The 21,992-nt window shown below is 39.1% G+C and overlaps 1 protein-coding gene across 6 annotated transcripts in view; it reads right to left on the bottom strand.

The window, feature by feature from the left end:
- Window positions 1-21,992, bottom strand: part of LOC131246442 (histone-lysine N-methyltransferase TRX1-like) — a 72,316-nt gene that overhangs the window by 33,788 nt on the left and 16,536 nt on the right. For 5 of the 6 annotated variants that reach the window (XM_058246582.1, XM_058246580.1, XM_058246581.1 and 2 more), the window contains exons 7-10: window positions 21,537-21,733; window positions 21,253-21,345; window positions 21,041-21,138; window positions 506-676 (exon numbers count right to left, since the gene is read on the bottom strand). In XM_058246582.1, coding sequence (XP_058102565.1) covers window positions 506-676; window positions 21,041-21,138; window positions 21,253-21,345; window positions 21,537-21,733 — 559 coding nt within the window. The remainder of the gene's footprint in view (window positions 1-505; window positions 677-21,040; window positions 21,139-21,252; window positions 21,346-21,536; window positions 21,734-21,992) is intronic. The other variant, XM_058246583.1, reaches the window with a different exon arrangement.

Below are 21,992 nucleotides of genomic sequence, written 5' to 3'. Positions count from 1 at the left end.
TAAAATGACACAGTATAGTCGAGTGTAAGACAAAATTGGCTGCTGTATCAAGGGCAAAAGGAACTGCTTGAGTTACTTTTTTTCTTTTTCTGGAGAGAGATAACAGAAATTTTATTTTAAAACTCGCAAAAGCGAGAAAAGAATACGACCTGAGCAAACCAGCCTAGACAAAAAGAATAACAGCCGACATAGCTTTTACATGAACAGCCCAACTTGAGACAAAAAAAACTTAGCTTTCCTAATGACTCCTCGACACCCGTTCCCTCATTCTGAAAGCAACAACCATTCCTAGCACCCTAGATAGCCCAAAACGCAGCCAGAGTAATCATATACCAATGCCTCCACTTAGCTTTCCAACCTTGCAAACTCCATATTATAACACTTACAGCTAAAAGCACAATCATATACCAATGTCATCATCAAACGCCATTCATGATCAAATGTAAATAATAATAATAATAATAAATGCTTTTAATTTTATGTGCAAAGATAAATGTTTACATACCTGTATGAGTTTAGAAATTTTTCTTATTGAAAAACCAAACATATAAGAGCCAGGCTTCTGGAGTCTACTACCACCGTTTTCAGCTTTACATCCATTAGACAAATTATTTTGGATCTTGTCTATCTTTCTGTAGATTTTTTTCCAGCAAACAGATGGAGATGACCCATCAATCTGCAACATAAAAGAAAATAGAACATAAAAATATATCAATGAATCCTTCAAATATGCCAATCAAATTACAAACAAATGCTCTTGTATAATTGGGTAGACCAGGTTGGCATAACTGAGTTGTGACTTCGGAAATGGAGGAGGCAAGAAGACTTGAACAATCATTAGTTCTAGAAATGGTGTCCAGCCCCTCTAGACAGCTAACTTACCGCCACCCCAGCCAACCACAACTACAAAACTACATTTTATGAGTGCAAAGCTCCTCATGACCATAGTTGCCAATTACTCTAGCATTGAAAAAAAAAAAAACCCCGAAAAAACAATATCTGCCTCGTAACATTGAAAAAAACAATCCGATAAACATATATTTTCCTTGTAACAGACCATAACAGGGTTGTTACGGCCTTTACAAGGGGCGTAACGGGCCGTTAACAATGGTTACAGGTTATTTTTTCCCATAACGGCTGCTATGTCCATTACGACCTCGTAACGTGTAACGGTTGCCACTGTTACCTTTAAGTAACGGCCTTTACGGCAAACCATGCTAATGACTAAGTGGATAGCAGTAAAGAAATAGGTATATTATATATAATTACACGGATACATATATATATATATATAGAGAGAGAGAGAGAGAGAGAGAGTTGATATGCATACCTATTACTAGAAAGATCTGTATCTAGTTGTTGGGTGAATGCAGATTTAGTGTCTTGATTATTTTCCCTAACAACTCATCCAGGAGACATGGAATTTAAGTAGGGAAAACTATAGGAAAACGATGGAGTTTCCATTGAAACTTCAGGAGAAGTGTTTTCGGTACCACTCATAGCATAGCATATGCAAGTAGTGTAGCTCCCTAGTAGCGTAAGCTATGGGGCGTGTAGCATAAGCTACAGAGCATGTAGTGTAAACTATATGCAACATAGCGTGTAGCGCAAGTAGTGTATGCTAACTCAAAATCTCCTTTTTAAGTTTTCTTCAATGATACTTCAACACCTACTTTAAAATGGTGGTGAATCATCCCCATCACATGTGGCACTACATTAGATCAATCCGGACCATCCAAATTGTGTTCCATATTGTGGATAGAGCACTTAGATCAATCTAGACCATCCAAATTGTGGTTCATATTGTGAATTTGTGATGTTTCAATCAATGTTGTCGAATCGCATATGCAATCATGTGCGATCGCATATGCCTATGTGCATATGCGATCACATAATCGCATATGCGACTGCATATTTTTTTCTACATTTTTTTTCAAACAATTAATATATATATATATATATATATATAATAGGGGAAGTTTCAAAAAAAAAAAAAACACTAAGGGGAACTTTTCTAAGTTAATAGATAAGTAATTTTACATATTTAAAATATATTTGAGAGAGAAAAAAATGAATTAAACATCAAGTCATCGACATTCAACAACATAGTTAACAAAAAGTAACAACAAAATCAATAAGCTATTTATTTATTATTGTAGAAAATCAACAAGCTATCTTACTTGAAACTTCAAAGTACTTGAATCTTGATCTTCCAACTTCCAAGAGAGAGAGAGTGTGTGAGATTAAGACTACTTATAATTAAGAAATGTAAGAGAAGAAGAGAGTAAGAGGGTTTTGGAGGGAGGATATTGCAAATGGTGGAGATTTGGAAGCCTTTTTTTAGGCAAAATGTTGTTTTTTTTTTTGCAAAAAAAATAATAATAATAATAATAAATAAATAAATAAAATAATTTAATTTAATGTGCCATGGCCAATATGCGATCGCATATGTGCCATAATCGCATATGCAATTTGCATATGGATATGCGCATCTGCGATCGCATATGCACACATGTGGTCACACATGACAACATTGGTTTCAATAAGTAAAAAAAGATGTCACACTTAGAGAGATTTGAAGGCAAAGAGACAGATTTTAAATGGAAATATGTAGTTGACGATCCAGATTCGTAGTCAAGAACTCATAGGAATTATGCATTTTGTAAATTTTATCATATTTTTCTATTATTCTAATTAAAAAATATTAAGTATCATATATCTTATTGATGCAGGACATGATATTTAAATATGATGTGCGAGATTTCAGGCTTAAGATCACGTTACTTCAAAACCAATTACACAAATTCCATGTCCCACATGAAAGTCCAAACCATTCAATTAAGGGGAATCTATGCGGGTCCAGGCCTACACATGATAGGGCTGGATCAATAAAAATTATGAACCAAATGATACTCAAAGATAAGAAATAATCATCCACACATGCATAGTAATCAGTCCCTAATCCAAGGGATTCAGAAATTCCAATTCGGGGAACCCTAGGGTAAAAAAAGGGGAATAAAATTGGATATTTGAGTAATTTAGGGTTAGGTTTAGGGATTTTGGATGGAAGCGGAGTAAAAGAGAAGAAAGAGACAAACTAGAGAAGTACCGCACGCGTGGACAACAACAATGGCCCAGACGCACATGTGTGTGATCCCAGCCGCACGTGTGTGGGGCCCACTATTCAGAAAAAGGTCACCTTGGCCCTGGTCGACCAGGGATGGACTCCAAAACCCCCAAATCTCAACTCGATCCGATGTACGGTTTGTGCGTGGTGCTCCGCCGAAGTTTCAGCCCTCCTATAGGGCCAGATTCTGAAATTCTACTGTGGGGAGAAGAATTGCTGCAATAGGTGATTGATTCGAAGTATAAATGATGGGGGGAGATGAAAAGAAGGGATGGTAGAAGATGGGTAGTAGAGATGGCGATGGATGGGGACAAATCGGGATAGATATGGCTTCCCACCACGGTAGTTAACCCTTCGATGAAGGGAGGGCTTCGCACCCAATTAGGCTTCACAACTCAGAGAGTGGGAAAATGCAAAATGTTTATTAATCTTCAATGAATCAAAAGAGCTAAAAGGGGTACCTATTTATAGGAAAACCCTATACCCCAAAACTCGCGCCATATGCGCAACATATTACTTGGCGATGAAGTAAACTAAAATAAAAACCAAACAAAGAAATCTAAAGCGTTCATGATGTTCTAAATAATAATAATAAGCAAAACCTAAAATATAAAATTAATCTGACTAGTGGGCCACGATCATGAGATCCCATGATGGGCTTTTCTTGACTATCGGGTCCACTCTCTTGAACCAAAACTTCGTCTTCTAACTAGGAGGCTCTCCCTGGACGTCGTCATCGATCCAGATCGACGGTGGGGCCCTCCTGGAGTACCTGCGTAGGGGGCCCAGCATGCCTGCTCGTGTGCGCGGGATGTCCCCATCAATTCTCCCTGACTGCGAAGATTTCGCCACTAGCGAAATAAAACTCCTGAACCGCTTCGAGATGTAAAGATCAAGTCTCTGAAGCTCCTCCTTAGCGAGCCACATATTGGCTGAAGCTGGACGTGCCTTCCACTTGACCAATAACTTCTGAAACCCGCCGTCCGATGTTGAAACTATCTGATGGTCCAAGATATACTCTCCTTCTTCTCTGGATGTGTGAAGGTTAGGTATGGTAGGTAGAGGCTGGGAAGAAAGGTCGGGAAGAGTAGGTATGGGAGATAGAGGCTAGGAAAATGGGTCGGGACAGGTAGGTATGGGAGGTAGAGGCTGAAAAAATAGATCGGGATGGGTAGGAATGGGACGTAGAGGCTGGGAAAATGGGTCGGGACGGGGCCATGGATCAAGGAAAAGGTTTGAGGAATCAGGATGGTTAGACGAAAGGCTGGACCATGCGTCAATGGCCCCCTTGAAATGCAACTAGATCCTCCACATTGAATGTGGAACTAATTCCAATGAAGGGTGGAAGATTTGCCACGTACGCATTGAGAGCGTTTCGTTTTATAATTTTGAATGGTCCAGCGTTATATACGTGTAATTTTCGAACGGCTCCCTGAGGGTACCGCTCTGGCCTAATGCGGATCATGACAGAGTCTCTTACATTGAATTCCTTGAAACATTTATGTTGGTCTGCAAAAAGTAAGTAATGTTTATTACCAGTCATGATCTTTTGCCTGATTTCTTGATGCCATGAATGAATGTGATGCGCAAAAGACTCTGCAGGCTCTGACGGCCTATGAGACAGTGACATGGGGACAAGATCAATAAGTTTCCCAGGTTTATAACCAGTAACAACTTCATAAGGATTGAGACATGTGGACCTATTGACAGAACTATTAAACGCAAACTCGGCTATAGGTATTACGGTGTCCCATATTTTGGTGTGCTCTATATCCCTCCTAGGGGGAGACTCATCTGGTAGATCATCAGGAACGACATCATGAAACTCATCCACTACTGGAATAGCCTCAGTGGGTAACTCTACACTAGCCTCTGATGCACTCTCTCTAGCCACGAGGTCACACATGTTGTACCCCTCAAATTAATGGTCTTGATGTCCCTTGTAGGGTGGGGGTACGGGTGCACGCCCATGAATGATTCCTTGACCACCTTCATTCATTGGTCTATCCTCCTGGCCACCTGCCTGAGATTGGCCACCTTCCCTAATGGTGGGGTTTGTCCTGAGGGAGGCCTCTATTTGGTCAAGGCGTTGATCTATGCTTCATTCCAAGCACTTACCCCAAGACTCGATCTGCTGGGACAGCTTGTTTAGTAACTCTAGCAATTGTTCCATGTTTAGTGTGGGGTGCTAGCCAAAACCATGACCCATACGTGTGGGCGTACTTGCTAACTCCATCTAAGGACTTTCTACGATGACTATATGGGACTAAATGATCCTATGAGACTCTTTATGAGGGGACTATGCAATGTTACTCCAGCAATATAGTTAATAAAATAAGGAACTATGGACTCCTAAAAGCTACATGTGATGGACTAGATGCATGACAGACTCAAATAAACTAACCCTAAACAAATCATGTATTCCCCTATAAGAACCCTAAGCTCTGATACCAAATTTGATGCAGGACATGAAATTTAAATATGATGTGCGAGATTTCAGGCTCAAGATCACGTTACTTCAGAACCAATTACACAAATTCCATATCCCACATGAAAGTCCAAACCATTCAATTAAGGGGAATCTGTGCGGGTCCAGGCCTACACATGATAGGGCTGGATCAATAAAAATTATGAACCAAATGATACTCAAAAATAAGAAATAATCACCCACACATGCATAGTAATCAGTCTCTAATCCAAGGGATTCAGAAATTCCAATTCGGGGAACCCTAGGGTAAAAAAGGGGCATGAAATTGGAGATTTGAGTAATTTAGGGTTAGGTTTAGGGATTTTGGGTAGAAGCAGAGTGAAAGAGAGAAGAGAGATTAACCAGAGAAGTACTGCACGCGTGGGCAACAACAATGGCCCAAACGCACGTGTGTGTGATCCCATCCATACGTGTGTGAGGCCCACTATTCAGAAAAAGGCCACCTTGGCCTTGGTCGGCTAGGGATAGACTCCAAAACTCCCAAATCTTAGCTTGATCCGATGTACGATTTGTGCGTGGTGCTCCACCGAAGTTTCAGCCCTCCTGTAGGGCCAGATTTTGAAATTCTGCTCTAGGGAGGAGAATTGCTGCAATAGGCGATTGATTCAAAGTGTAGATGGGGTGAGATGAGAAGAAAGAATGGTAAAAGATGGGTAGTAGAGATGGCGATAGATGGGGGCGAATCGGGATAGATGTGGTTACGCACCACGGTAGTTAACCCTTCGATGAAGGGAGGGCTTCGCACCGAATTAGGCTTCACAACTCAGAGAGTAGGAAAACGCAGAATTTTTATTAATCTTCAATGAATCAAAAGAGCTACAAGGGGTGCCTATTTATAGGAAAACCCTATACCCTAAAACTCGCGCCATGTGTGCAACATATTACTTGGCGATGAAGTAAACTAAAATAAAAACCAAACAAAGAAATCTAAAACGTTCATGATGTTCTAAATAATAACAATAAGTAAAACCTGAAATATGAAATCAATCTGACTAGTGGGCCACGATCATGAGATCCCATGATGGGCTTTTCTTGACTATCGGATCCACTCTCTTGAACCAAAACTTCGTCTTCTAACTAGGAAGCCCTCCCTGGACGTCGTCATCGATCCAGATCGACGGTGGGGCCCTCCTTCTTCCGGCGTATGTGTGTAGGGGGCCTGGCCTGCGTGCGCGTGTGCACGGGATGTCCCCATCACTTATGCTACACACTATAGAGGGTCAAACACTACGCTATATGCTACATACTATTTAAAACATTGTTTAGGAGATGTTAAGAAACACATGATTACCCACTTCGGACTCAAAACATTATTAAAAGAAAAAAAAATTATGCATAATATTTTTCTATTGTTTATGAGACAAAAATATGTGTTACCTTTAGTGATGCAATTATATTCAGAATGAATTCATATGTAATGGTCTCCCCATTACAAAACATAGGTTGTGAATTAACAATTTTTTTTCAAAATAACAATATATACATAGATGCAAGGGTTCACCTAGTGCATATCCATTGTATATTTTTTCATTTTTTTTTTTTAAAAAAAAAAAAGCTTTTTTCCAAAACAACGTGAGTGTGACCAATCTTTAAATTGGCCTACACTTTTTTTTAAAATACTTATATAAAAAAATAAAAAATAAAAAATAAATAAAAATAAAAACCTATGCATAATAATTAATATACGTTGTTATATCCAAAATGAGTTCATTCGTGTAGACCTGATTGACAAGAAGAGAGGAGAGAGAAATGAGAAGAAGTTGAGAGCGGGGGGGCCTGAGATTAGTGTTTGACTACATTCACATGCCCTTAGCCTCCTCTTTTTATATTAAAATATAAAAGTAATAATGACAAGTGTCCTTTAGTAACAAAAGCAAAAATACCAACTATGTCGTCCAATAACAAAAACAATAGTACCCACCACGTCCTAAACACTAATAATAACATATAAGGGCCATAAGACAAAGATAGGTGGGGTTGTATAGTGATGCAACCCACATCCCTTAACACTCCCTCTCATGTTGGAGATATATCCAGAGCTTTAGTGAACATATCTGCCAACAGATCTTGGGACTTGACAAATGATGTAAATTCCTTTGCTAGCCACTTTCTCTTAGATGAGGTGGCAATATAGTTCAATGTGCATGGTTCTCTCATAATAGACAGGATTGTCGGCAATATGAGAGGTCGTTTGATTATCATAAACAACCTCATGAGAATATCAACTATAAACCCAAACTCACACATCAACGTCTTTAGCTAAATGAGTTTATACATCACATGAGCCATTGCCCTCTAGTTTTCCTCAACGCTTGAACGAGTTGCTACACTGCTTCTTGCACTTCCATGTAACAAAATTACCACCTATAAAGGTTCAATAGCCACTAGCCAATAATAGATTGCCTATCAGATGGGAGATCAGCCTAACTTGCATCAGAATACCCTTCTACTCGAAGATGGTCACTTCACTTATAGAGGAAACTACAACCAGGAGCTCCCTTTAAATACCCGAGGATCCAAAGCATGGCCTCCATATGAGGAACATGAGGAGCCTGCCCGAACTGACTAACCACACTCACTGGATATGTGATATTAGGTCATGTACCTTTTTTATATGGGTCATACGAACATGAGGAGCCTTCACGAACTGACTAACCACACTAAGGAGCCTGCACGAACTAAGAAAATATGTGTACCCTTTTTTTAGGGGTTGTTACAGCCCATACCATAAAGGTAACGGTGGTCGCCGATACAGCCATTGTTACCACTACGAAATACCTAGGTTCAAAGATTGTGACATCAGTTGACATGTAATATTTGCAAGAGAGGATTATAACACCAGCATCCCCGTTTATTACGAAAATATCCAAGAAAAATATACTTGAAAGCTTTTGGTTCAAACTTGTCATGGACATGATTAAAATGATGTACAAAACACATGTAACCAAATACTTTCTAAGGGATGAAGAAGTTGAAAATCTAAGGAGACAAAACAGAAACAGACAATTTTCCATCTAAGACAAATGACGGCATCTGATTTATTAAGTAGCATGCAATTCAAACCTTAACACTCCAAAACATTTTCGAAAACTTCATATTCAACAACAATGCCCTAACAACTTCAAGTAAAAAATGATTCTTATGTTTAGATACCCCATTTTTTTTGGTGAATGATGTCATGAGATGAGAGATACAATTGAAGTCATGAGACATCTTCTCTGGCAATGTCGAAACAGAGACTACGCACCTTGACATTAAATTGTGTTTGTACTTTCATATGAAATTTCCTAGAGCAAGAAAACATTTCATATAACCATGACATTCAAGAATAATCAACCACAAAATAATGAAATACTTGAAGTTAGATAAATAATAATGAAATACCTGAAGTTAGATAAACTAGTAAAACGAACCGGGCCCCAAACATCAAAATGTACTAAAGAAAAAGATTTTTGGCTTCTTTTTTTTTCTTTTTTTTTTTTGAAAGGTGGCACTACTAGGGATTGAACCCTAGATCACTCACACACACACTACACTACCAGCTCATCTAACAAGTGGTAGTCTTTTTTAGTGAACCTTGTTTCACTTTTTATGTCCATACAAAGCAAAAAGGGCACTCTATGATACTTACTTAACTCACAAGCCTCACTGACTAACTTAGACACATCACACATGCTAGCGACGAAATGAGAATCTTTAAACTACTCGAGGTGTGACAAAGCCCAGAATGCCACTAATGTGGAGAGATAGTTGCCCATAATGCAGATCCAATTATTCCACTATCAAGGCACACACACAAAAACAACACCCCCCCCCCCCCCGGTCTTAGATCCTCAAATTCACAATGTGAAGAAAAAAAAAAGTGACAAAATAGTTTAAGGATTTAGTTAGCTTGCTGATAACAAACTCAAGGAAATTTTGGAACATAAAGTACTGACGACAATGAAAGTAAAGTTGGGCGAGCAATACCTAACCAAGACAAATAAGTTAAAGTATCATCTGCTAAAGTCATAGACGAAGTGGAGGAAGACTTGACTAACTGAGACAACATGCTGTGCTTAGCAGTCATATGATCGAAAGCTCCAGAGTTAAGGGCCTACAGTATGCTTTCAGAAGAAGTAAGACAAATTGTACATGACTAAACAAGAGTGGCTATTGAGGATGATGCATGAGTGGAACAATATTTTAGAAGCTTGGCTTACTCTTCCTTGAATAAGGTAGCCGTATCACCTGCAGTATTGGACCGAGAATGAGTGGGCATGGGTTTGCAAACATAACCCTTAGTGCCATTATTTGAATAGCAAACTAGATTTGCCTATGCTAGTTTACCGATAAGCAGTGTTCGAGTTGTCAGTATCGCTACAAGTTTCGCTGGCCGGAGATAAAGATATAATATCGTTATCGCCGATAACCGGAAATGCAGGGAAAAAGGGGGAAACATGGAGAAAATGGTGGAATTTTTCAGTGAAACTTCAGGGCATGCCTAAATACACATATTTACATATTCAGGAATTAAAAAATTACAAAAAGAATGCATTAAATAAGAAGTTTCCATTTAATAGGGGCCAAAAGGCATGCGTTGTCGTAAGAAATCACTCAAATAGTAACCAAAATGAGTTTACATAATACAAATGTAAGCTTATAACAATGAAGACATGCAAAAGTAAATGAATTAAAAAAATACACATTTCTTGCCATATTTCATCCCCACATAGAATGACGAGGTGGCTCGTAATCATTGTCCGGATCCCGTGGCAGTTGAGAGTACTACTGTTGCCCAACATGTTGGGCCCACCATCAATGTGCGTGGGTTATCCACGCCGTCCATCCGTTTTTTCAGCTCATTTTAATGGTTGTTTCGAAATTTGAAAAGCTCAAGTGGACCACACCATATGAAACAGTGGTATTAATGGTTTCCACAGTTGAAACCTTGGTAGGGCCTACAGTGATGTTTATTTGTCATCCAACCCGTTCATAAGATCACAAAGACATGGATGAAGGAAAAACACAAATAACAGATTGATCCAGAACTTCTTTGGCCTCATGGAATTTTAGACGGTATAATTTCAATTCACACTGTTTCCGTGGTGAGGTCCACTTGAGATTTGGATATACTTAGTTTTTGGGCTAAAGCCCTCAATTTATCTGATAAAATGGATGGACAGAGTGGATAAAATATGTAAATCACAGTGGACCCCACATAAATTACTCAATATTCGTATCCACACCGTCCAACCATTCGAAGATATCATTTTAGTTTACGGAATAAAGAATGAGTCAGATCCAAATCTCTAATGGACCACACTACATGAAAACATTAATGATTGGATATCCACCATTAAAATCCTACTAAGGCCCACTGTACTATTTATTTGACATCTAATATGTATGATTAGGTCATACAAACCTAGATGAGGGGGAAAATCAAATATTAGCTTGATCCAATACTTTTATGGGCTCAAAAAGTTTTTAATGGTCTACGTTCATTCAACACTGTTTCCTTTTTTTTTTCTTTTTTCTTTTTTTCCAGCACACACACCATCACACACTCACGCCGCAGTGGGATTTCACCACCTATGTGTACTCGAACCCTCGACCAGGTGTTGAAACTCCCGAGAGTCTACCACCAGAGTAAGAGCAAGGACCCAACACTGTTTCTTGTAATGTGGTCCACTTGAGATTGGGATATACCTCATTTTTGGTCTCATACCCTAAAATGGTCTTAAAAAAATAAATAGACCGTGAGGATACAACACATACATCATGGTGGGGCCTACAAAACTAGGTGACGTCACCTCGGCAGTGAGTCTCCCTACTTAACAGCTAATCCGCGTCCCGGACGGTGATTTCCTTCCTGCACTGAGATGCTACGTGGGGCCATCATAATGTTTTTAAAAAATCCACCCCGTCCATCCGTTTTTTTAGATCATTTTAGGACATTAGATAAAAAATCATATGGATCCAAAACTCAGGGCAGTCGCACGAGAGAAAATAGTGGAGATTCAGTGACCAAACATAATTGACCACTCATTTGGGCCCACATTGAATGTATGTGGTATATCCACGCCGTCCATCCATTTTTCCATCAAATTTAAGGGGTTGAGCCCAAAATTGATTCATATCCAAAGATTAAGTAGATCATACCACTGGAAATAGTGGGGAAAATGATTTTCACCATTGAAACCTTTCTAGGCCCCACAGTGATGTTTATTTTTCACCCAACCTGTTCATAAGATCATACAGACATGGATGAAGGGAAAACACAAATATAAGCTTGATCCAAAACTTTTGTGGCCCTCCAAGTATTTTTCAATGGTAGACATTCAATACAACTGTTTCTTGTGGTGTGGTCCATTTGAACATTGGATATGCCTCATTTGTTTTCCTAAAGGCCTATAATTATCTATTAAAATGTATGGACGGAGTGGATAAAATAAATAAATCACGGTGGACCTCACCGAGTTTACTGAGTTCCAACCCATACGACTTACTCACGTACGCAATCCGCTGCCTCAAATGGACTGGATACTCCCTAGGACTAGCATGGTCGGTGCTCCGTGGACTTCAAACATGATGTATGTGTATCATCCATGCCGTTTAATTCATTTTAGAGACAATTTTATGGTAGGAATCCAAAACTGAAGTGGATCAAAATCTCGAATGACCACACAGCGTTGATTGAACTCTTACCATTAAAAACTTCCTGGAGCTACAACAATTTTGGATCAAGCTAATATTTGTTTTTTGCCTTCATCCAGGTCCATATGAACTAATCTACATGTCGTGTGACCTAATCCACAGGTTAGATGTCAAATAAACGTTACAGTGGGCCTAAGAGGTTTTTAATGATAGACGTTCAATCATTACTGTTTTCCCATGGTGTGGTCCACCTGAGATTCTAGTCAATCTCATTTATAAGAAAATTAATTAAAACGATGTGTAAAAATGAATGGACGGTGTTGATAAAACACAGATCATGGTGGGCCCACATAACATCACGACCAACCACCTGGCAGTGGCAGCGTCACTAGCGAAACCGCATCACGCGCGACTCACGCTACATATCTTCCTTTCTTCTTCTTCTTCTTCTTCTTCTTTTTTTAAAAGCAAAACTTAAAATCTCACTGAAGAGAAAATGCGGCCGAAGAAAGGGGGTTTTTGGAGGAGGATTGTTGCCGAGGAAAGGAGGATTTTCTTACCTGTAAATCCGGCGCTGTCGATTGGCGTTCTTCCAATGTTGATCGAGGCGATCTTCGGAGCTCCGATTTCCGATCAACAAGAGATCTTCCCCGTTTCAATATTTTTTCCGATTTTTTGAAAGAGGGGTTTTCTTACCTATTTATTGGATTTTTGGTCAGCGATAATCCAAGATTTTTGCCGATATCTCCGATATTTCGCCGATATCGCCGATATTTCACCGATAATCCGAAGAGAAACGAAAAAATGGGGTTTCGGTGTCGCTGGGCCAACGACACCGATATTATCGGCGATAATATCAAGATTTCGTCGACAACTCAAACACTGCCGATAAGATAATAGTATGTACCAACAGTGCGGTTATTAAGACCAAAATGGGAGAACTACCTATTACCATGACCACAACCTTGGCTCATGCCAAAATTCACACCACAACTTCCCCAATTATTTCTACCTCCAAAGCGACCTCCCCATAAATCTCTACCACCAAAAATTCCACCATGACTTCCTCCATCTCCTCTACTAGACGTAGAAACAAATGCAGAGTGGTCTAATGAAGATAAATTGTTTGAATTTATACTTTGCACATTGAACACAAGCGAATTCGTTAGTGGTTGATGGAATCTCACTATCTCCAAGAATCTAAGATCGTACAAACTCGAACTCAAGACGAAGACCATAAGAAAATTTAGCAACCAGAATTCTTCTCTTTGTTGTCTCATGGTCTCATAATCAGTAGACGAGAGTTGTTACACATTCATTTCTTCACATGCCTCGCAAGGCTAAATAGAATTCCCCAACACTCTTTATCTCCTTATTGAAGGGCAAAGATATTCTGAAGTAACTCTATACACGAGTGAAATTCTTTTCGCCCATATACATTTGTCTCAATTTTTCCCACACTTCCTTAGATGTCATGAAAAAGATAATGATTGCACTAATTTGCAGCTACATACTATTTGCAAACAAGGTTCTAATCTGAGCATCTTTCCCCACCCAAACTTCATATTCTGACGAACTTTCTTTAGGTTTGGGAGAAATCAAATACTTTAATTTTCTTAAATACCTCTACAAATGTGGCCCATTGTAAGTAATTTATTCCATTAAGTTTGGCCGACGTAATTTAAAGATTTACTGACTTAGATGTAGGCTAAAGGCTAGTCTTGCTTCATTCTTGGCATCCATATTTGAAAGTGAATAAAAGATACAAGGGAAGAATTTTTAATTTTAACTTAACCAGCATGGATCTCAAAAAACGTATACCAACGAACACAATTAGTTGATAGAATTGCTTGCTTCAAACCTCCCACACATACACTTGCTCTTTAATCCTTGCCACAAATAACATCCACAAGTAACTTCATGTTCAAATCTGACTATAAAGCAAACCACAAACGGGTGATGGCCCACTTTGATCCATCACAATGGTTATATATGAAAGTGAGTGTAACACCCCGACCCCTCCAGTAAGATATTGTCCGCTTTGGCTAGCACAATATCCACCTTCACGGTTTTGTTCTCGCAAGTGGAAACGGTTAGCGAACCACCCACAAAACGCATCTTACCCTTAAAGTCGAAGCCCCACATATAGCCAAGATCTTAGGCTCTCCCTTTCCGATGTGGGACTAGACACCCACCTCCTTGACAGCTGGCTCGTCACCAACCCGCCTGGGCAGGGACTCACCCCACCTCGGGAGACAGAGCGCCCTCGCTCTGATACCATTTGTGGACAATATCTTACCGGAGGGGTCGGGGTGTTACAGTGAGCCTCACACGTATTCGTGGGCATGATTACACAACCCACCATATGGTGGTTGAGCAACAATGAGAGAAGATTTGTTTAGATCAGCCCCCAGACTCTTTAAAAATCCATCTAAAAGAAATATAAGAAGAAGAGAGAATAAACGTGAATATAAGAGGAAACAAAGCCTGGATCAGTCAAGTTTAATGCTCTAATACCATGTAAAATTGATTGACAAGAAGAGAGATGGGAAGAGGTTGACAGAGGGGGGGATTAGGGTTTGGTTACATCCACATGCCCCCACCCTCTTTTTATATTAACATATAAAAATAATAATGACAAGTGTATCCTCTAGTAGGAAAATAAAAAATTCCAACTACATCCTTTAATAACAAAAGCAATAATGCCCACTATGTCCTAAACACAAGTATTGGCATATAAGGGCTAGAAGATAAAGACTTCCACATCTGTTAACAATATGTAATGATCTCCCCATTACAAAGCATAGGTTGTAAATTACCTAATTCTTTTCAAAATAATAATATATAGATACAAGCAAGGGTCACCCAGTGTTCGAAATATCGGTATCGCACAATGTATCGCACCCTTGGGATACAGATACGTATCGGTTATCGCACGGGATATATCGTTTGTATCGCATAGTTTATCGCACTTTTTGGAAAACATGGGGAAACATTAGCAAAATGGTTGAATTTTTTTATGAAACTTTGAGGATTATTTAAAAAAACCTTAATGCACACTTTTAAATCATAAAATATCAAAAAAGAAGTGCACATAATAAATTTCCTTTGTATAAGGTACTAAGTTATGCATGTTATTTGATTAAACTAAGGTAAATATATTTAAATATGATGCATACCATTTATAAATGTATAAAGATATGTATGAACATCCAAACATCAATTGGATTTCATTTTAACATATCATTTTAGCGCATGGGCCGAAAAATAAGATAGATCCAAATCTGAGGTGGACCACACCACACAAAATAGTGTTCATTGAATAATCATCATTAAACTATTTTGGGCCTCTAATTTTTTTGGATAAAGCTAATATTTATGTTTTCCCATCCAGGTTTGTCAAACCTCATGGATAGATTGGATGGCAAATAAACATCACGGTGGGCCCTAAAAAGCTTCAATGGTGGACATCATTGCCACCACATTTCTTGTAGTGTGGTACACTTGATCTTTCATTTGTCTCCTTTTTGGCCTCATGCCTTAAAATTACTTATGAAAATGGATGGAGGGTGTGGATTGGCTGGTGTACCACACGAGGTATGAGCATGTGTTGTGCGAAGATGGGATGCAGATTTCCTACTAAATCCTTTCGCAGGAGTGGGGCACACCGTGATGTTTGTGAGAAATCTACTCCATCCATCAGTTTTGTGGGATTATTTTAAGACTTGAGGCAAAAATTGAGCAGGATCCAAGACTCAAGTGGGCCGCACTAAAGAAAAAGGTGGGTAGGGAAATTCCTACCATTGAAACCTTCCTGGGTCAACAGTGATGTTTACATTCCATCCATACCGTTCATTACGTCATCACTACTGGGATGAATTGAAAACCCAAATATTAGACTGATTTAAAACCTGTGGCTCCTCGAATATTTCAACTGTGGACCTTCAATCCTCACGTTTTAGGCCTACTTGAGTCTTGGATCCGGCTCATTCTTGGCCCTATGTCTTAAAATGTGTTCAAAAAATGGATGGATGGAGTGGATTTCTCACAAACATCACGGTGGACCCTACCTAAGTTTCCAACACATGAACTTCATGCGAAGCCTGGACGAGCGTCCCACGAAATCAGATTGCGTACTGAGTTACTCAGTACACTTTTATCGTACTGAGTAAACTCAGTTGGACCCACTGTGAGTGTATGTGGTTTATCCACACCGCCCATCCATTTTTACTGCTAATTTTAGGGGTTTATACCAAAATTGAAGTAAATCCAAAGTTCAAGTGGACCATTACACAGGAAACAGTGTGGAATAATGATTTCCACCGTTGAAACCTTCCTAAGGTCCAAAGTAATTTTTATTTGTCATCCAACCTGTTCATAAGATCACAAAGACATGGATGAAGAGAAACCACAAACATCAGCTTGATCCAAAACTTCTTTGGCCTCCAAAAAATTTTCAATGGTAGAGGTTTAATCAAAATGTTTCCTGTGGTGTGGTCCAATTGAGATTTTAATTTGCCTCATTTTTGGAATCAAGCCATAAAATTATCTTCTAACATCGGTTAGCGGAGTGGATAAAATAAAAAAATAACAATGGACCCCACAAGTTTACTCAGTACGCTAAGGGTATTGAGTTACTTAGTACGCAATCCGCTTCCGTCAATTGTACAAACAGTTGAAGGGAGATCAGAGTTACATGGCCCCACCAATAATGTATTTATCATATCCACACCGTTCATCCATTTGGAGAGATCATTTTAGATCGTGAACCCAAAAATGAATGACATCCAAACCTTAATTGGACCACACCACAAATAGCAGTGAGGACAATGATTCTCACCGTTATAACATTCGTAAGTCCACCACAACGTTAGCTTTCCATCCACTCTGTTCATGAGGTCACAAAGACCTTGATGAATAGGAAAAACAAATATCATATGATCCAAAACTTTTGCAACCACAAAAGGGTTTCAATGGTGGACGTTCCATATCAAGCTGCTTTTTTCCAGTGTGGTCCACTTGATCCTTGGATCTGTCTTATTTTTCTCGTAGAGCCTTACGACGAGCTCGCCAAATGGAAGAACGGTTTGGATATAATATATACCTCATGATGGGACCCACATAACTTGATGACGTCAACGCAATCGGTGCCGTGCGAGGCACCGTCCGTCCGCCTCCATTGAATAAGGGCTCGGGGCCCGTTTCTTTCGAAGCAGAGAGGGTTCCGGAAGCAGAGAGGGTTTCGGCGCGTTCCGGAACCCTAAAATCTCTCCCGAGGGCCGATGATTTCGGGGATTTCGACGGATTTTGCGCCCAAATCTCTCTAAATCAGAAGCTTCTATTCGAATGGCCCATCAAACACAGCTTCCGATCAGGGCCATCTTCTTTACAGGTACCGAAATCTACCGTTGAAAGTTTTTCTTTTTCTTTTTCTTTTTTTTTTCTTTTTTTTTCGGATAATGACGCTGTCCCAGGTGCGATATCGACGATAATATCGGCCGATATCTGAAGTTTTGGATTTTCGGTATCTTCCGGGGGTTATCGGATGAGTTTCGTCTCGCTAGGGTCCGATACCGATAATATCGGCCGATATATCGGCCGATAGTATCGATATTTCGAACACTGGGGTCACCTACTACATATTAATTATTTAAATAATAACTTTTTTTCCAAAACAAAGCAAGAATGTGACCAATTTGTAGATAGGCCTACGCACATCAGCAAATGTACTTTCCTCACTTGCATTATAATTTTGAAGGATGAAAATGGAAGAAATTCATATTTCCCCATTTTCTTCGCTTTCCAACTTAAAAAACAAAATTTATTACTTGAAATCCATGTCAACGCATGAAACTCACGCATAGATATGTATTTCTACTTGATTTCTTGCAAATCAAATCTGTGGAGAAAGAAAATGAATGAAACAAGCTTCACTCACCTTTGGCATTCTGGTTCGAATTCTCTTGGACATGATTTCTCCACAAAATTTGTGTTTCAATACAAACAACTAAAAATTTGTCAAACACACTAAGTAACGCAATCCCAAAAACTGCAGGAAAAAAAGCTATTTTCCATTTGCTGAATTTTTTGCTTCACTCGAATATCACATGTCATTGTGTCAATCAATACTTGCAAAATATCATGAGTTCAGATTGATATTTTGCATTTATAAGGCATGAATCATGCTAATATATCGACGATAATATCTTCAATACCCGGTAATTTTTGTGTTACCACCTATTTCAGTATCACTGACCTATGACACCAATAGTATGATGGATACTATAGATGCACTGAAAATTGATCACTAGTAACAAATAGAAATGTGGGAGAGAACTTCTAAGAAAACCAAGGAACATTCATTGAATTTTTCCATACTAGAGAACAAGTTCTTGAGCTCATTCAATAAAAAGCTCTAGAGCTGGGATGAATCCCCCACTGGTCAATGTTCTTCTCAATGTCCTTAGTGGAGTATTCCCCTCTCTCAACGAAGACGACGAATACAATCTCTATCTATCATCTCACGGTCTCTATTCTTCGAAAGGCTTCCTCATGACACTTTACCAGTGAGGACCTCTAAGCCTTCTTACTCCAAGGCAGTGTTTTAAGTAGTGAATATTGTGTACCGCAGCATTCACCCCTCTGATACATGAGGCATAAATTACATAGCACGTAGCATAAGCTACATGCTATTTTTTAATTTTTTATTAAAATAATATGAAAACTAGAGCAATGAGTAAATATAAAGATAAAAATAGCAACAGAACTGATTCATTGCTCTAAAAGCTCGAGCCATTAGAGGATGGCGTATCAATGTATATCAAGGAACTTTTAACACTCCAACACTCCCTTGCACGTGCAGGGTGGAACTCCGCACGGGACCATAAACAGCCTTTGTGGGACAATATATTAGTGAGGCATATTTGTTGCTCCCGAGATTCGAACACAAGACCTTCCTCTCTGATACCTTGTCAAACAACCGCTTGCTCTAAAAGCTCGAGCCATTAGAGGATAGCGTATCAATGCATATCAAGAAACTTTTTACACTCCAACAGCTCAAATTATTTCACTCATATATCATTGAAAACATCAACTACTTTTGGGTGAAATAGAAAAACCTAACAAATCATTGAAAAACATTAATTGATTTTACTATTTTAGTGAAAAAATAACATGCATTGTAGACTACGTAACGTGTAGCGCAAGCTATATAGCAGATAGTGAATGCTACATAGAGGGCAGCATAGCTTGTTGTGTATCCTATGTGGCATTAGGTACGCTACATGCAACTTAAGTTATTTTCATGCACCACATAATGCAAAGGCTAGGCCACACTACATGCATAAGCCATTTAGAACATTGCTCGGAAAATCCAAACCTTAACAATAGTTTCATGTTTGGAATGATGCATCCTTTTTATCTAGTGTGTGTGTGTGTGTGTGTGTGTGTGTGTGAGAGAGAGAGAGAGAGAGAGATAAGGTCTTTTTGCTTCCTTAGCATCCAGTGGGTACTATTGGAGTTTTGACCTCTAAGCTCAAAGAAGGAGAAGGAGAAGAAGAAGCCAAATCCTTTGGAGTATGTTCCTCCAGGAGATCTTGGGGAGCAAATGGAAGGAAACCTATCAATAACCATCCATCGAACCCACAATGTTGGAGGGGTTGCGCATGCTTCCAAAAAATGTCAATGGTTGGACTAACCCACAATGTTGATAGGATCTCTTTTGGCAATCTCAGGCAAGCATATTGCCAACATTTTAGGTGACGATTCCAGAAATATTAAACTGTCCTTCTCCAAGCCTGCCGATCATGGGGGACTCCTACCTAGCAGAGTTATTGGCAATCAAGCTGACATCATTCACTTCTCAGAATGCTTTGCTGGGCCATTATTGGTGGAAGGAGACTCTCACAATAGTATTGCACGGGCTATCCAGGTAAGACAACTCCATGACTGATTCATTACCAGTTCACTGGCTCATTCACGGTTCATCGTACCCATTTTTAAAACTTCACTATCAGCGCAGCCTTCAAATTTCTCATACCAATGAGTTAAGGTTGACTCCGTCTCCCATGGAGATGACTTGAACCAGAATTCCAGGTAAGACAGTTCCATGGTTGATTCATTACCAATGATGGGACGTCAACAAACTCTTACTGGTGATTCCTGTCCATTATCTTGATGGATTTTTTAATGCTCTTTCCTTTTGAACAATTTTTTTCTTGATTATCATATGGCTTTGATTAAATGACTAGTCTATAATAGAAAAAAGGAAAAAACAAGTTTAACTTTAAAATGGTGCCTAATTTGGTAACAATGGTTTTCACAAGCTTAAGCTTGATGGATCAAATATAACAGATATAATTACCCACAATGAATAAGCGCATGCCAAGGAGCAATAGATGGAAGGAGAAACAAAAATGGTAAATGCATCAAACTCCCTACTATCATGTAGTAGTACATGCAACCAAAATTAGTTCTATCATCAACAGGTTAGACAAACCTGCCAAATAGAATCTTCTTTGTTTTACTAGATTTTTTCAATATATTCCAGGAGAAATAAAATTGGTTGTCAACAGCCATGAGTCCGCAGACACGAGCGAAGTTTTACTCTCTCTTAGGCGTAACTTATGAAAATGAATCTACACTCCACTAAGGACAAGATGGAACAAGTGAATACAAGCAAGAGCAAATGGTATACTCCAAACAACATCAAAAAGAAAATAAACCATACCGATCCCTAAAGGATTAAACAGTTAGTGGATATGCAATTAGGATATGCAATTACAAACCTGCTCTCCATTGTCCGATGTTACTCTAAATAATGGCCAAGCTTTTGATTCAGGATCTCTCAACACCTCCATCTTATAGGAAGTAATTATACTCGGATCTGTAAAAGAAATTATATTGAAGTTTGACTCATCTCATCAATTAAAAAAAAAAGAATCCAGACAGGTAGAGTTACTGAGAAATTTTATAGAAAAGTCTAGCAAAAATGCATCACCTATTGTTGAAATATACTTCCTTACAGCAGTATATCCTTCTGGCCAGGTGTGTCGCGTGTTGTGAAAAAATTCCGAGTCCGTCACAATCTTTCCTGAAAGATTAATTGTGTCCACACATAAGTAAAATGAGTGAACTTCATCAACTAGTTCCAAGCAAAATTGCCCTCACTTCTACTCAGTTAATTAACAAGGTACGCTGAAGTGGTTCAATACACATCAAATGTTTGCACGATGTTGAATTAGTGAGAAGAGAATGTAGTGAACTTAGGTTTCAGAAAATGACCAAGGTTCACAACACGAAGATCTTCAATTTCAAATGGGCAAGACGTCATGCATTTCTGTGTGCGTTCGTCTCCTGTATAATCTTCACTAGAATCTGGCATTCCCTCATCCTCCCCACTTGCACTCTCATCATCATCAGCCTTATTGCCCTTCTGCCGCTTTTGCATTCTGTATGGAAGTTTTCCTTCACGGAGGTACCTGGTAAAAGCCATCCAAAATGCCAAATAAGATAACCATACACACAAAAGTTAAACAATTTTTACTAATGCAATAGAAATAAATTGTCAAAGATTATAACCCAGAAATGTGTCATCAAGACAGGTATCTCAGATGAACAATTGAGCCTATCCAACCATTCAGGTTGGGATCCAGCCTATCCAGACATCCAAATTGAAGATCTGGACCGCATCAAGGGTCCATACCCAGCCAACCAATGAACTGGACCAGGTAAAGAATT

Source organism: Magnolia sinica, chromosome 5, assembly GCF_029962835.1.
Source record: "Magnolia sinica isolate HGM2019 chromosome 5, MsV1, whole genome shotgun sequence".
Classification (NCBI taxonomy): domain Eukaryota; kingdom Viridiplantae; phylum Streptophyta; class Magnoliopsida; order Magnoliales; family Magnoliaceae; genus Magnolia; species Magnolia sinica.
Note: the sequence above shows the minus strand (reverse complement) of the source record. Positions and strands in the feature narration are given on the sequence as shown.